This window comes from Neopelma chrysocephalum, unplaced genomic scaffold (assembly GCF_003984885.1).
Source record: "Neopelma chrysocephalum unplaced genomic scaffold, ASM398488v2 Primary Assembly neopelma1_69, whole genome shotgun sequence".
Taxonomy (NCBI): Eukaryota; Metazoa; Chordata; class Aves; order Passeriformes; family Pipridae; genus Neopelma; species Neopelma chrysocephalum.
The window spans coordinates 551984-566896 of NW_020897729.1; the positions used below are offsets into that span (position 1 = coordinate 551984).

At 48.4% G+C, this 14913-nt stretch overlaps 1 protein-coding gene across 3 annotated transcripts in view; it reads right to left on the reverse strand.

The window, feature by feature from the left end:
- CCDC50 (coiled-coil domain containing 50) overlaps positions 1–12355 on the reverse strand; it is a 42632-nt gene extending 30277 nt beyond the window's left edge. Inside the window, exon 1 of one of the 3 annotated variants that reach the window (XM_027685421.1) lies at positions 12257–12355. In XM_027685421.1, the coding sequence (XP_027541222.1) occupies positions 12257–12305 (49 nt within the window). In that variant the 5' untranslated portion in view covers positions 12306–12355. Of the gene's footprint in view, positions 1–55; positions 309–3344; positions 3474–12256 lie in introns of those variants that run through there. The other 2 variants (XM_027685422.1, XM_027685423.1) reach the window with 2 other exon arrangements.
- Between the last annotated feature and the right edge of the window lie 2558 nt (positions 12356–14913).

The window sequence follows — 14913 nt, forward strand, 5'->3', positions numbered from 1 at the left end:
TTATGAAGATTCCTGCAGATTAGAAGGCAAGCTGGGACCTCTTAAAGACTCTTACCAGCAGGGACTGGCCAGGCCACTCCAAGCCAGGTAGCCTCCAAAATCTGCAGACTGTTTCCTTGAAACGAAGCCAATGTGACCAAGCAGCCACCCAGGTGGAGGTGAGGGGCTACCCTGAAGGAAAGTTCCAGATAAAACACACAACTGGGACGTTTCCTTTCCAGAACCAGCAAAGCTGCTCTGTGAGATACACGGCCCGACCTCAGTGTTTCCCATTTCTGCCCTGCCTCTCCCATTGCACCGGGAGACACCCGAGCTCCTGCTACCACACACGGGTGCTGACAGAGGCTGGCCAGGACACGTCTCCCTCTGCTGCAGTTACACAGACGACATTCCTAGGACCTTATTCACCAGGCCCCATCAGCGCCAAGGACATTGGAAAACTCGCACAGGGAGAAGGTGGATCCCAGACAGAGGGCAGGTCTGGGCAGCCTGAGAAAGGGAATGATTTCTGCTTCTCAGCTACAGCACCAGAGCATCACACATGGCTGGGAGCTATGAGGCAGCACAAGGAGACTGGATGACCCCATAGGGAACCAAACTGAGGGGTCTTGGCCTAATTCTTAAATGTGTAAACACGCAAAAGAAAAAAAATAAATCACCAAACCACCATGTTTTTTTTATTAGCAGTCTTGGCCTGGAAGCTAAGAACAGCTTGGGATCTGGGAAGGAGGTTATCCTCTCTGCTCTAAGCTAAATGCTTTGAGGTCAAGGCCATGAGATTTTTGTGCTCTGTCTACACTCCTCTCCAACAATAAGCTCTCACCTGCCCAACAGTGCTTCAAAAAGGAAGACTCTATGCATTTTGGAAACAAATCCTCAGAATTTGATTGTTTTTGTTAACCTGCCTTGAAACAGAAATCATCAGCATACACAAAATGCCTTCTCTGAGGCTGTTAATTTGGCATTCTCACTTCTGCACACTGTACCACAGAGCAGTCTTTAAACAGAGAGTATCTGCTGGACACCTCAAAACAGAAGGTGATGTGATTGCACAGTATAACAGGAACGTGGAAATACTCAAGATAGTGAAAAAATACCTCAAAAGGCACCTCAAAAGGTTATCCTAGGGTATGCCCCAGCCACAAAATTAGATAAAATTTATCATTCCACTTTTACAGAGAAGGCTGACATCTTTTTCATCACTGGATAATTCCACCCTATCTACTTTCATCCGCAATGTTTCCAAATAGAGCAACTCTTCTTATTCTCAAAGTTTAAAACACAATCATAGAATCATAGAATCAATCAGACTGAAAAAGACCTCCAAGATCATCAAGTCCAACCCTTGATCCAACACTGCCGTGGTTACTAGACCATGGCACTAAGTGTCACATGCAGTCTAATTCTAAAAACCTCCAGGGACAGTGAATCCACCACCTCCCTGGGCAGCCCATTCCAATGCCTGATTACTCTCTCTGTAAAAAATTTCTTCCCTATATCCAACCTAAACCTTCACTGGCATAGTTTAAGACCATGCCCTCTTGTCCTACTGCTGGTTGCCTGGGAGAAGAGACCAATGCCCACCTGGCTACAACCTCCTGTCAGGTAGTTCTAGAGAGCAATAAAGTTCCCCACAAGCCTCCTCTTCTCCAGGTTAAACACACCCACCTCCCTCAGCTGCTCCTCATAAAACTTGTGCTCCAAATCCTTCACCAGCTTTGCTGCACTTCTCTGGACACTCCAGCACCTCAGTTGTCCTTCTTGTAGTGAGGGGTCCAAAGTTGAACACAGCACTCGAGGTATGGCCTCACCAGTGCCGAGTACAGAGGGACAGTCACTGCCCTGGTCCCACTGACCACACTACTAATGATACAAGCCAGGATATCATTTGCCTTCTTGGCCACCTGGGTACCCATTGGCTCATATTTAGCTAGCTGCCACCCAGCACCCCCCCAGGGCCTTTTCTGCTGGGTAGGTTTCCAGCCACTCTGCCCCAAGACTTTGTTCAAGCTGGGACATACAGACATACCTGAAAATGGCATTGAGCCTTAAGGAGTACTAGCACCCATGCTTTGAAAATTTGTCTTTTTCAGCCATGTCTTGTTGGGTTCCCAGATACAGAGTACTTCGAGTCACAAGAACTTTCCAATACCGCTAAATCCTATAGCCAACATTCCTCCTACAGCTGCTGCTTTCTATTCCAGGGGCCCAATACATACAGTACTTTGCCACTTTAAAGCAAAGAGCAGATAGGTAACACAATATATGTTAATGTCTGCATGTCATTACCTGCCAAGCTCAGAACACTCATCTCTGTAGAAATTTCTGGAGTGTCCCAGTGTCTGTCACCGTGTACAGGACTACCTACACCCAAAAGATGACCAGTGAGCTCAGCCACTGCACTGTGGACCCACCAATAACACCTAGGTGGGCAGGTACAAAAACTTCAAGGTAGATATACTTGTCAGGGATGGTTCAGCTAGTTTGACACCACAGCCAAATAGCAGACCTCAGGCAGTCAAACACTTCACTAAACATCCAAGATGAACTGGGTCTGTGTATGGAAGAAGTTAATCTCAATCATCAATGAGAACTAAAGTTGCTTGTGTAGTTCATTCTCTCCAGCATTTGACAGAGCTTCAGTTGACTCAGCTAATACCACATGTGCAAAATGATCAACCAACAACAGAGACAGGGAGAAGCTTTCCTAGAAGTCAATTTTAACCACTGCCTCCCAACCATAGACCACAGCAAAACAAACAACACTTGCTTCCAACAGCTGTGTTTTATCCTCACTTTGCCCAAAGGCAAACTACCACACGTGTCACTGGAGAGCAGGGCAGGAGTTGCCTTCACCAAGAGAGGTCAAAATCCCTGGCTCTCACAGACATCCCCATGAACACCACTGTAGCTGTAAATCATGCCTTCAGTTGTGCCCCAGGGATTGTACAACACTGTCTTTTTCTAGAGGTTTTGTTTTTGTTTCTTTTGCAGGATGACAGGACATCATGGCAGTTTTAGCTTTAAGCCCAACACTACTCATTTTTAAATTGGTGTAAGGGAGGGGAGAGGGAAAGAAAAACAGTTTTCTTTCATGCACAACTCAAAACAGCCACCCACTCAGAAAACTGCTCGGGCATGGAGCTTGCCATCTCAAAAGATGTGCACTACATACACTCCCTTACCCCACACTCATCTCCAACAATGATTACTGTATTTTGCTTCAACCTGTTTAATTCAGCTTTTGTTTCAGCATTTTAGGCATTTTTACACTACATAACTCTTAGAATGACACACTGAATTTCCCAGATAGGCAAAACTTCCGTTCTCTGATAAATGCACACCTAAACTCCTTGTTCAGTTCAGTAGTTTCTCTGCAGAGAGCTTGGCAGGTCCACTTTGTGGTTCAGGGTGGCTTTCAGGAGACATGGCGCCCTGGGTCAGAGATCTTCCACCAACAATTCTAAACCCTCTGTTTCGGGCTGTGGTGAATAACACCACAGCAGCTCTAGAGAAGCAGGCAGGCAGACGGGAGCGAAGATAATGCAAAGTGTCAGCTCTCCCAGGCTTCTCTTCCAGCTTAACCCTAAAAGATAATATAGCAAAATACAAGGGAAACAGGATACGGAACAGGAGCTCTCAATGCCCCTCAGGTACAACTTCATGCCCTGACTCAGTTTAGTGACTGCTTACAAAAGGCTGACTGATGGAAACCTCACACCAACACACAGAGTGCCCAAAAAAGGTTCAAGTTCCTCTCAAAACCCCACAGTGTGGTTTTACACAACAGTAACCTGCATTGGTACAGAGGAACAAGAATCTCTGGAGAAAACAAGCAGAAGAAAGACTCCCCCAGAGACACCACTTTATTTTCAGTCTTTGGGTGACTAGAGCTAATCCTGACACTGTTCTGAGGCTTGTAGCTAAACCAGAGCTGCAACTGGAAGGACAGACCATAGTATCAGTGCACATGTGAACAAGCCAGGTTTTATTCATCCAGATGAGATATCAAGAGAAGCAAAGCTCATGCAGGATGGGCCTCTGGGCAGCCTCCCAGTCTTGCCAGAAACCCAGCCAGCTGCTGCATTGGAAGCTGAAGGTACATGAACTGATCTTGCAATCAGCTCCGATTCTTGCAGAGATTCCTAATCAGCTTTCTTTTCCCTAGAAAGGCGGCTGATGGGATGTAAGGAAGGATTCCTGTCTGTCACATGTTCAGCTGCTGCCAGCATTGCAAATCTACTCCGCAAGAACAACTTTCCTCTACCCAATCAACTGAGGACGCTCTACGTTGTTTCAAAACCCCTATTCTTTGCTCCACCAGCTCCTCATGGGAACTCTCTTCTCTCTCCCACTGCTTCCTGTGTTTAAATTCTCCAGGTTTATTAGTCAGCTCTGGGGAACACAAAGTACCAAAACTGGCCGCAGATCAGTCAGAGTTCCACATCCATGTACAAAAGAGTCACAAATAGGTAAAGTTGCAGCACTAACAATACAAATCCACTTTCCTGTCACAGCCTTGTGTTGGCACACTGCCATTAGTGCAAATACAGATTTAAAACAGTGGAACATGAAGGCAAGAATAAGTCCCTGGCATCTGAGGCTAGATGGACAGGGAGGCAGAGCTCCCAATACAAACTGCTTTGTGGCATCTGAGCCCACAGCTCACATGCACTGCAAAATGTGAGGAAGAAGCAGGCTGGCAGCCTTTTCTACTCTCCAAGAGCACAAAATGAGCCCCAGGTCAGCAAAAGTAAAGTTTTTTGCTTTGGGAGCTATATCACCCTCAGGTGATATTGCATATTCACGGCTCCTTAAAAAGAGAAAAAAATAATAATAATAAAATCTCAATTAAAATCAGGACAAAACAAGTTCACCTGTTGCGCAGTCAGAGCTGATGCTGTGGGCAATGCCCACTGCCTGGAGAACCAGGTACTATTGAGCACTGAGCTGGAGGCAAAGCTGCTTTTTCCACCTTGTATCAGGGACATGCAGGATCCAGGGAGGGCTGCGCAGCCCTAGCCAAGGACGCAGTCCTTCCAGCACTGCAAATGAGGCCAGGAGAGCCCAGCCTCTTCCCAACACCGACTTCCTTCGGAAACCTGGCGCCAACCAGATTGCCTGCAGGAGAGCACAGTCCTGCGAACGGCAGTGCTCTCTGCCAGCCACAAAAACAGCCCACACCCTGGCAGCTTGGAAAATTCCCAGGCCTTTTCCCTGCTGTCCTCCACACTTCACCCCAGCTCCCAGCAGCACTACCAAAGGCTTCACGAGGCACTGGTGAATTTAGGACATAAATCCTCCCCGTCCCACCAGCTGGCACCCCAATAATAATGCTAACGTCAGAACAGAGGGAGAAGACATTTATTTCCACCAGGACACCACAAGTCACATTTGCCATATCTGGAACAGACATATATGATAAGCTCAGGTGTTTTTGCAGTGCAAAGCCTTTCTGCTGTGCAGAGATAGGGAAGCTTTCCATCCACACCAGGGAAGGCTGACCCAAGCCAGTCCAGCACTACCCCGACACATGTCTCAGGTGAGGGGCAACAGTTCCTCTGCAAAGAATGTTCCCAGCCAGGGCACACTCCAGCACTGGTCCCATCTGGATGTAAAGAGCCAGTACTACACATATCGTAACTTTTGGTGAGGTTTCTGCTAAAAGAAATTAAAACCCCCACTGCCAGGAAATATCCCTGTTTGCACAAACTTCTTTCCTCCTTTATATTCCATTACTTCTCAGGTCAGTCCTGTCAGTGTCCTTATGGTCTGTGTCTCAGTGCTTTCAGATATTTGCTTATTTACAACCTTTTCCCCTTTGTCATCACTTCTGAACAGCTCATATTGAGCCCACATAACATTTCCTTTTAGAGCTGATTCCTCCAGCCACCAAGTTCTGGTTCAGCAAAAGGGCTCGGAAATGAGCGAACGAAAATGCAGACAGGAACTCCGTTTTACTGCACACAGCTTGTTACACCTCCTTTGAAAAGAGAAGTGAAGAAGAGTGACTCACTTACAAACCCACTTTGACTTTCTATCCTGAAGAGCACTTACCGCAGGGCAGAGCTGTCAAGAGCAGACATACAAAACCCCTACCAACCCAGGTCTGAGACAAAAGGATCTCACTATTTTTATTTGGCTGACAGAGCATTGTGGCAGTGGCACTGTGGGATGGTGTGCAATTAAAATAATCATCAGTTGAGCTTCTGGAGCCTGACACAAAATCCTTGGGCAGGGGCAGAAGGGCTGTGGCAGGCTCTGTGCAGGCTTTCATCTACACCTTTCTCCCCAGGAAAAGCAACACTTCTGGCAAGCTTAACTCACAGGGTGCCTGAGGTTACAGGGTAAATTTTATGAGCACCCAGGCCTAAACTGATCTCCTTTGTTCAAGGCAAAGTTCACAACAGCCCTGCCTTGCATCTCATACATACGGAATGGTGCTGCACTCTCCTGCTCTCTTTCCAGCCCTGCTGGAAGCCTCTCCCAGCCATGGCCACACAGCACTCACTCAGCGAGCTGTGTGATATCTTTTTAAATACTGAGAAAGAAAACAGCAGGAAGGCTCCATTTTCTGCTCTTTGAAAAGAAACTATAAATGAAGTGTCGAGGGACTTCCACGAAGTCCTATATTGTCCTGTGGAAAAGCCAGCACTGTAAGGTGAACATAGAGTGTTCCTGACACACGGGAGCCTCCAGGGAGACAACAGCTTTCCTGGTGGAAATGTCCAGCAAATATGCCCTTTACTCCATGCAGTGCAATCCACCAGCAGTAGAATGGCAACTATCTTTATCTCCTTTCTGGAGAACGAAAAAAGGACAAGCCAGCAGTGACTGCCATGCCAGAAAATGGACCTAAAGCTTCTCAAGTTTTAAGGCAGTTTCACCAAAAGACCAGCCTTCTTCCTCAGTCCTTCAGCCTTCAAACCAGCACAAAGCAGGAAGAGCAGCAAGCAAGTGGGAAGCCAGCCATCTGGGGACACTCTGGGAAGGGGGACAAGGAAGCAGGCAGGGAACTTGTTGCTTTGTCCTATAAATCACGACATTCATGTGAACTGGATGACTCTGAGCAAGAAAAAGAAAGCTTATTTCAGCAAAACAGAAGTTTCACACAGCCCCAAGGCATATCCCATTGTTTCTCCAAGCAGGGTTTCCTTGTGCCAAAGTGAGCACAGCCAGCCTCTCCTGCTCCTTGCAGCAGCCATCTCCAACTCCTGCCTGGCACGTACACACCCTCTGGCCTTCAGTGGCCACAGGAAATTAAAGATTAAACAGAGGCCCACGGTCACCACAAACACACAGCTCAGCTGGGATGACTACTCAGAGACCAGCGGTGGGTGATGGATGATGCCCCAGTAGTATCACACATGAGAGAAAACCCTCCATCACAGCCCTATATCTCCAGGAATCGGTGCAAAGCAGGCTGTGCCTTCTCTTATCCCAGTCCAAAAATTTGTCAGGAGCTAAGGAAACATCTCTGCAATAAGCATCAACAGGAGTCTGGAAGCTTTGCTCTGCCAAAGACTGCTTTTTGAGCAATCTTTTTGCCTCAGTACAACCTCCACAGAAGCTTGCAGAGGACAAGTGCTAAGGATTTAGGGATGGGAGGAGGCAGACCTGCTTGCTCAGTTGCCTTTCAGAGCCAGGAGGATGAAATATGCTAATCCTGCCCATCTCTGCCAAGCACTGCAGACCCAGAACTACTGAATGCATAATAAAATTTCCACCCAGCCTTAACCAGAAGTGAAATGAGCACCACAGTCTCAGCTACTGGATTCATGCATGCTGGAAAAACAGATCTCCTACTACCCAGAAGAGTGAACATGAACCAGTGACTCGCATCTATGTTCCATCACTCTCTGCCTCCCCACTGCCCTCAAGCCATCCAACTTGCCTGAATTTTTCAGAGCCATTCTACAAGGAAGTCACAAAAGCAGAAAATCATGATGCTGCAAGGCAAAATCCCAGCTGGAGCCAAAGGGCATGGGGCAGGTGGCTTCACAATGACCTGGCTGACCCTCAGCTGCTCTCAAAATTGTTGCCCTGATTATACTAATCCAGTTAAAGGCCAATGCTTCCTTCACATGAATACAGCTGACAGCTCATCCCTCAAAACCATTCCCTGAAAAACCCTTAAGCAGAATCCCTCCTCATCAGACACCGTGCCAGCCATCAACACTTCCTGAACCCCCCTCCACCTTTGACAGACACCAAGTTTCTCTTGTCCACTGTGTTGCTGAGCACAGACAGGCACCAAAGGCCCCAGCATAAGCCAATAAGCTCAGTCTGTTCCATGAGAGCCTGCAACATTGCACTGGAGAGCTGATCCCCCTCCCCAGTCACTTGGAATGTCAGTGGCCAGGAGGTTTTTATTGCAGGAGTCTCAGCACAGGTCATGTTAAGCTGCAGAGGTCAGCGGGAAGGTCTGTACTTGGGAAGAAGAGAGACTGATGCTAACAGCAAACTTTTATTCAATTTATGCTAAGGCAAAAGACAGCCAGCCAGGCCACCTGCCTGGAGAACGCCTTGCCAAGACAGAAAATATTCCAGCCCTTCCTGTTTCCCCAAGGTCGCAGTGAGAGCTTTATCTTTTACTACCACGTTTGGGAAACTGGCCTCTCGGGCAGCACACTACAACCACTAGCATTTGAATGTACAGCTCAGGAGCTCCCAAAAGTCAAATCAGATGCTTAAAACAAAGAGTAGAAACCACGGTATGAGCACTGTTGCCGTGTCTCTCCAAGCACAGGTGCCACAATCAGCCTTTGTCAAGGCTGGAGCTCCAGACAGCAGCGTGGCAGGGCCAGTTCCAATGACTGGCACAGATGTATTGCCTTTTATGTCTTTATAGCACTACTAAAACTAAAATTCAATAAAAACACTTTAGCCACTGCAAATTTCCAGGGGAAATTTTCCAGAGCTTCACACTGCTGGGGCAGAGTTCAGGGTCCTCCCCCCCACCTCTCCCTTTTCTCTCCTCACAAAGGATTCAAACTGGCAGGAAGATTAGGAGCCCCTGGCAAGGTTGCCCAACCCTGGGTTTTTCCTGCTAACAACTGATGGCTCTCAGAGATTGCAATGGATGAAGGTCTAAGCCTCAGTCCTAGCAGACAGGTATCTCCTTCAAACAGCCATTGTCACACACTTCAGCCCTTTGGAAAGGCAACAACAGCAGACAGGAACACAGGTACATCCTCCGAAGGTGGGCAAGGTTTGCACAACTCCAAAAGACCTCCTCAGAAACACCTCCCGTGCAGCTCTGCTTGCCTGCATGCAGCCACGAATGCCACTCAGGTCCAAGAGCTCATTTCCAACAAGCAGCCAAGAAGAAGGTGTAGCCCTTCCCAAATTAGCTGCTAGTAATGCATCAGATCACCAGAAATGTGAGACAGATCAAGCAGAGTCCAAGGCAGTTTATTGTATCTGCTTTAGAAGTAAGTAATTAAAATAATGTTTCTAGGATTTTTTTTATCACCAAAAGGCTCACAAATAAGACCTCTGGTAAAAAAGATCTAGTCACATAAAGATGGGTAATCTCCTAAGGCGGGTCAAAAGAGCAAACAGCAAAGGCTACTTTGTGAAAAGCAAATATGTCACAGACATTTGGGAGGTGAACAAAAAAGCATGCAGAGCAATTCAGGCCACAGATTGCAACTAACACCAAAACCTTTAGCAAATAACTTACAAGAGGTTTACTGACCACAGTGGTCAGAACATTCACTTTACCACTCATGGAAAAATGGTTCTGTAACACCAGGCTGCAGCAGCAAGGTCTAGTTTATAGTAGGAAAAGTGTGCTTTGAGAGTGCATTTCACACCCGTAAACCCGTCCGCAAAATAAACTGAAGCAGCTGAAGTAGTTTTCACCTGCAAAATGCCATCTATATCAGGCCTTCAGCTGATATAAATGCTTTCAGAGATAAGAAAGGAAAGTAAACACATGAAGCAAGACTTCCTGCAGCACGTAGCTATAGCTATCAGATTTTCACTACCATCGTTGCACTGAAATGATCTCACTTTTTTAGAGGAGTTTATTGAGACCACTCCAGAAGAGGAGGATCACCATGTCTCATAGCAGTCCCAGCTACCTGTAGACAGAGAGAACCTGGACACAACACCTCCACTCCTGAAGGAGAGCTGGTGAAGAACAAAGTACTCAAACCAAAACGATGTTCTTCATTGTTAATGAATGACTAAGCCGACCTTTACCCCAAACAAAGAAAGAGAATGTTTTTTCCAGAAGGATCAACAGTGATTTCTCTATCAGGAGCAATAAATATTTCCCTAGGTGTGGAAGGCAATGCGTTTCTTTCCTTGGTTGGCATTAACACAGAGCATGAAAAGACCTAATCCAAAGCATAGCTCAGTTTCAACACTTCCAAAATAAAAACAACTGATACCATTGAACTGCGTGACACATGCCTGAGACTTTGCAAACATGGCTCAAACCGCATCTACTTTGCACGTCGGAGCTGCTCTGGGATTCTACTTTAATCCCATTGCTATCATGTAACAACAAATCGTTGTAACAGGACACTCTTGAAGCTTAATCCACGCTATACCATAGGTGCAAATTCACATGGACTGGTTGAGTTATATTGCAACCCTGTAAATATTCTTCCATGCTAAAGGCATGAAAGTGACCTTAGCTCGGTCCACTTAGTTCACTTCAGAAATGAATAAAGACAAATCAAGGCTACCTAAATTCTGAATATGAGCATCTACATAGGGATTTAATTCACTTTAATCAACCCACAGGAAAGGTTAATTGGATTCATTTTCTTGAGTAACCATGTGTGGACAGACTCTTAAGATGAGATCTTGGCCACACTAAAATGACCAATAACAACTTTGCTAATTACTTAATAGGGACAACATTAACCCCTAAAACTTCAACTTTCCTTCCAGTAGCACTGACTGAAGCATTGAAGGATGACAAGAGGTCAAAAGGAACACCCAGCTGCCTGCACACATATGTTTTCCATTCTTGACCAGCTGAATCATCAAATTCACACTTACTATTTTGCAAGAATTGAAATTAGAAAAAAAATTTAAAACAAAAATTAAAAAAAAAAAATTACCAGTAGCAAGGGAAAAAAGTTTAAGGAATTTTGGTTGTTTTAGGCAGGCACACAGTGCTCTCTATTACCAGAGCATAAATTTAAACTAACTTGATTATAACAGTGCTTCTACTGGTTTATATCACAAATCACTGTCAGAAAGAACAAACTAACTCGTGCAAAGCTTTTTAAACCCAAAGCAGCTCCAGGGCACGTTTAATTGAGCTCAAAAGCACACGTGTGAGGCAGACACTCTGCTAACAGGGAAACCAAGGCCAGCCTGGCTCAAAGGAAGGTGAATCCGTGCTCTGAGCACAGGCCAAGCCAGCGGGACCCCTGGAAAGCGAGGGGGGCACTCCCCGCCCTTTGCTCCGGCAGGCACGGGGGGTCTGCAGGGCGGGGCGGAGCTCCAGATCTCAGTGCAGGGCAGTCTTCATAAAAACCATTGGGCTTAAGTACTTATAACCGGGACCTCAACATCACCAGTCCCCCTCAAATTTGTGAACATTCACAGTTCTGCTCCCATTTTTTCAACGCCCCGAGCGGAACCTCCATACACGGCCGAGCCATAACTGCGAGGGACGTGTCCGCACGTCCATCCCCCGCGGGGTCTCCCGGCTGTCTCACCGCCCGCGGGAGCGCAGCCCGGTGCCCCCATCCCGGCTGCCCGGGCGCGGCGGGGGCAGCGCGGCAGAGGCGCCGGCGGCGGCCTCGGCCCCGGCGCAGACAAAGGGCTGCGCCCTTCCCCAGCGCCGCTCCTCGCCTGCTCCCGGGGGGAAGCGGCGCTTCCAACCCAGCCCCCGCCGCTCACCCCGGGAGGGGAGAGTCGGTAGCGGGGCCAGGCTTTCAGTCCAGCGAGCGCTGCTGCTCCCCCGGCGGCCCCCCCGCCTTCCACCCGCTCCCGCGACCCGCACGGACCCCCGGACATCCCGCACGGGGCACCGGGACGTTCCCGTAAGCCCCGGGGAGCCCCGCGCAAGGGCCGAAGCGCCCCCGTCCCCTCCCGCTGACCCGGCGCCTCGGCACCGCCCCGGCGCTCGGAAATTGTAAAACAATAATAATGGGGAAAAAAAACCCAAATAAAAAAAAAAAAAAAAAAAAAAACAAAAACGTTTTTCCCTTAGTTTTTCCCCTCGATTTCCGCCAAACAGCCCTGTCCCGTCTAGCGCCCCTATGTTCCCCGGGGTGACCCGCACCTTCCTTGACTCCGGGCAGCTTGGAGTGGTCGATGCCGATGCCGGCCATGGCCTCGCCCCCGCCCGGCGAGGGCAGCGCCGCGGCGGTGCCCCCGCGCCCCGCACCGCCAAGTTGCGAGCGGATGGAGCCGGCGCGGCCGGGCCGTACGGCGCGGGAGAGCGGACAGAAAGCGCCGGGCGGGGCGGAGCGGGGCCGCCTCGCCGCCCCTCGACCCCTTCCGGGGAGGCGGGCGGGGGCGTCCCGGGCGGCTTCCCCCTCCCCTCCGCCGGCGGGGCGCGAGGAGGAGCCCAGCGGGACGGGGGGGCTGCGAGGGCGTTTATTTATAGTTCACTTTTTTTTTTTTTCTTTTTGCTGCTTTGAGGAGGCGTCTGGAGATCCCCTCCTAGTGTCGGGGCGGCTTGTCAGACCGCTCGGACAGCTCGGATCCCCCGTGCCGGATCTGGCTGCCTCTGACCCATCATCCCCATCCCAAAGCCATCCCACCCCCTTGTTCGCTGCTGTCCCGCCGGCTTGGGAAACGCAGGCGTGTCCCGGTCGAGCCTCAGCGGAAACTGCTCAGCGGTGTCACGGCCCCTGCACCTCGTCTCTCAGGGGGAGGGATGGTCAGTTTGTCTGTTGGGACGGGCGCCTCTCGATCAGGGCAGTGCAGGCGACAGATTCCTCATCTAGGAGCACCTTGAGAGGCCTTTAAACCCCACTAGTGCTCTGCCACGTGCGGGTCAGTGCCAGCCTTCAGCACAGACGGGGAGGACTCACAGCCCAGCCCACCTTTGTTTGCCAGCAGCAGAGGAACAGCATGAGATGATGTCCCGTGGACAAAGGAGAGGAGATAAGAGGAAGAGGATTTGGGGTTTAGGGATGTCTGAGCTTCTCTGGGCTGTGTTCGGCAAAAGCAGTCACTCATGTCGACTGTTAAGTGCTTTGATCATAACTGTGTAGCTGAGGACTGTGCAAGCAGAAGATGATCAGTATTGCCACATTTGAAATGAGGGGCCTCCAGCTCCTATTCTAATGGCCCATGGCCCCTGTGCCACTGGGGAGTAGGGGGATACACGGGCTGAGCCCATTTCCTGCTCCACCTCTCCAACAGGCTCCAGGAAACTGTACCTTGGGCAACTGCAACAGGAGCTAAGAGTGAGACAGAGTGGGATGTCAGATCTCAGAAAAAGACATCAAAGGCAATAATATTTCAATTTTATTAAAAAGCAAAACCATTAAAGAAACTGAATTACAAAAAAAAAATAAATATTTCCAGAGGATTAGCCCTGTGCTACTCCAGAATTTTCCAGTCCTGTTTTCTGAAACTCAGGAACTGTCTGTCCTTAGTTCTGTTTCTTTCAAATGTCTGTCTTTAACCTGACTGCCTTTACCTTCCTTTTAACCACTCAGCCTTCTCCAGAGAGAAAGTCACGGAACTACAGAATCACAGAATATGCCAAGTTGGAAGGGACCCACAAGGATCATCGAGTCCAACTCCTGGCCCTGCACAGGACAATCCCCCTGAGTCACACCATGTGCCCAAGAGTATCATTCAGATGCTTCTTGAACTCTGTCAGGCTTGGTGCTGTGACCATGGCCCTGGTGAGCCTGTTCCAGGGCCCAACCACCCTCTGGGTGAAGAATCTTTTTCTAATATCCCACCTAAACCTCCCCTGATGCAACTTCAGGCCATTTCCTTGGGTCCTGTCACTGGTCAACAGAGAGAAGAGATCAGTACCTGCCCCTCCTCTTCCCCTCACGAGGAAGTTGTAACTACAATGAGGTCTCCCCTGAGTCTCACCCACTGCATGATGTGTTTATTCAGCTGTGCGCTGGACAGTTTGACCAGAAGGATATGGTGACAGTTATATCAAAAAGTAGAAAGTATCAAAAGCTTTACTAAAATCCAAAAAGATTACATCAACTGGCTTCCTTTGATCAACTAGGTGGGTTACCTTGTCATAAAAGGAAATCAGGTTTGATAAGCAGGACTTTCCTCTCATGAAGTGTCCCTTCTCAATACACACACCTAGCACACCTCTCCTGTGTGCTGACACACTGAGCTGATGAGCCTTCTGCCTAGAAGGCCACAGTACTCATTTACTGGGAGGTGAATGGTGCATGGATGACCCACACTACACAGATGGGGATTAGTCTCAGGGTCTTGCCCCTCCAAGGGGCAGCTCACACAGATTATCTCCTGTCACAGACCCAGCTCTGCCCTGTTCCTCCCTCTAATCCCTCTGCTATTTGCACAAGGACTTCTTGCAAATAATCCCTGTGGTTACAGCCAGCTCTGTGCTAAGGAAAGGTCTGAAAGTCCATTTCTAGCTTCTCCTAAATTAGAGTTTTTCTGAATTCAGTGTATTCCTCTGGACATCCTTCACATTTTACTAATCAAGCTTTTTGATCACTTAATAAGATTTATTGGACAAAATTAAGGACATAAGAAAAGGCCAAGAAACCAGGAATATACAGGAGAATTGGCACAGAATGTACTGACCTGACGCAAGTCACAGCTTTCCAAATCTGGAATATGGTTTTCTCCTGCCTTTCTCTCCTGAATACTTCTCTCTGAAAATGTTCAAATCAGACCAATAGAAGCTGAAATCCAGGAGCATTCACATTTACACAGCAGCTTTAATGCAACAGAGCCACCTTTATGACCCTACATTTA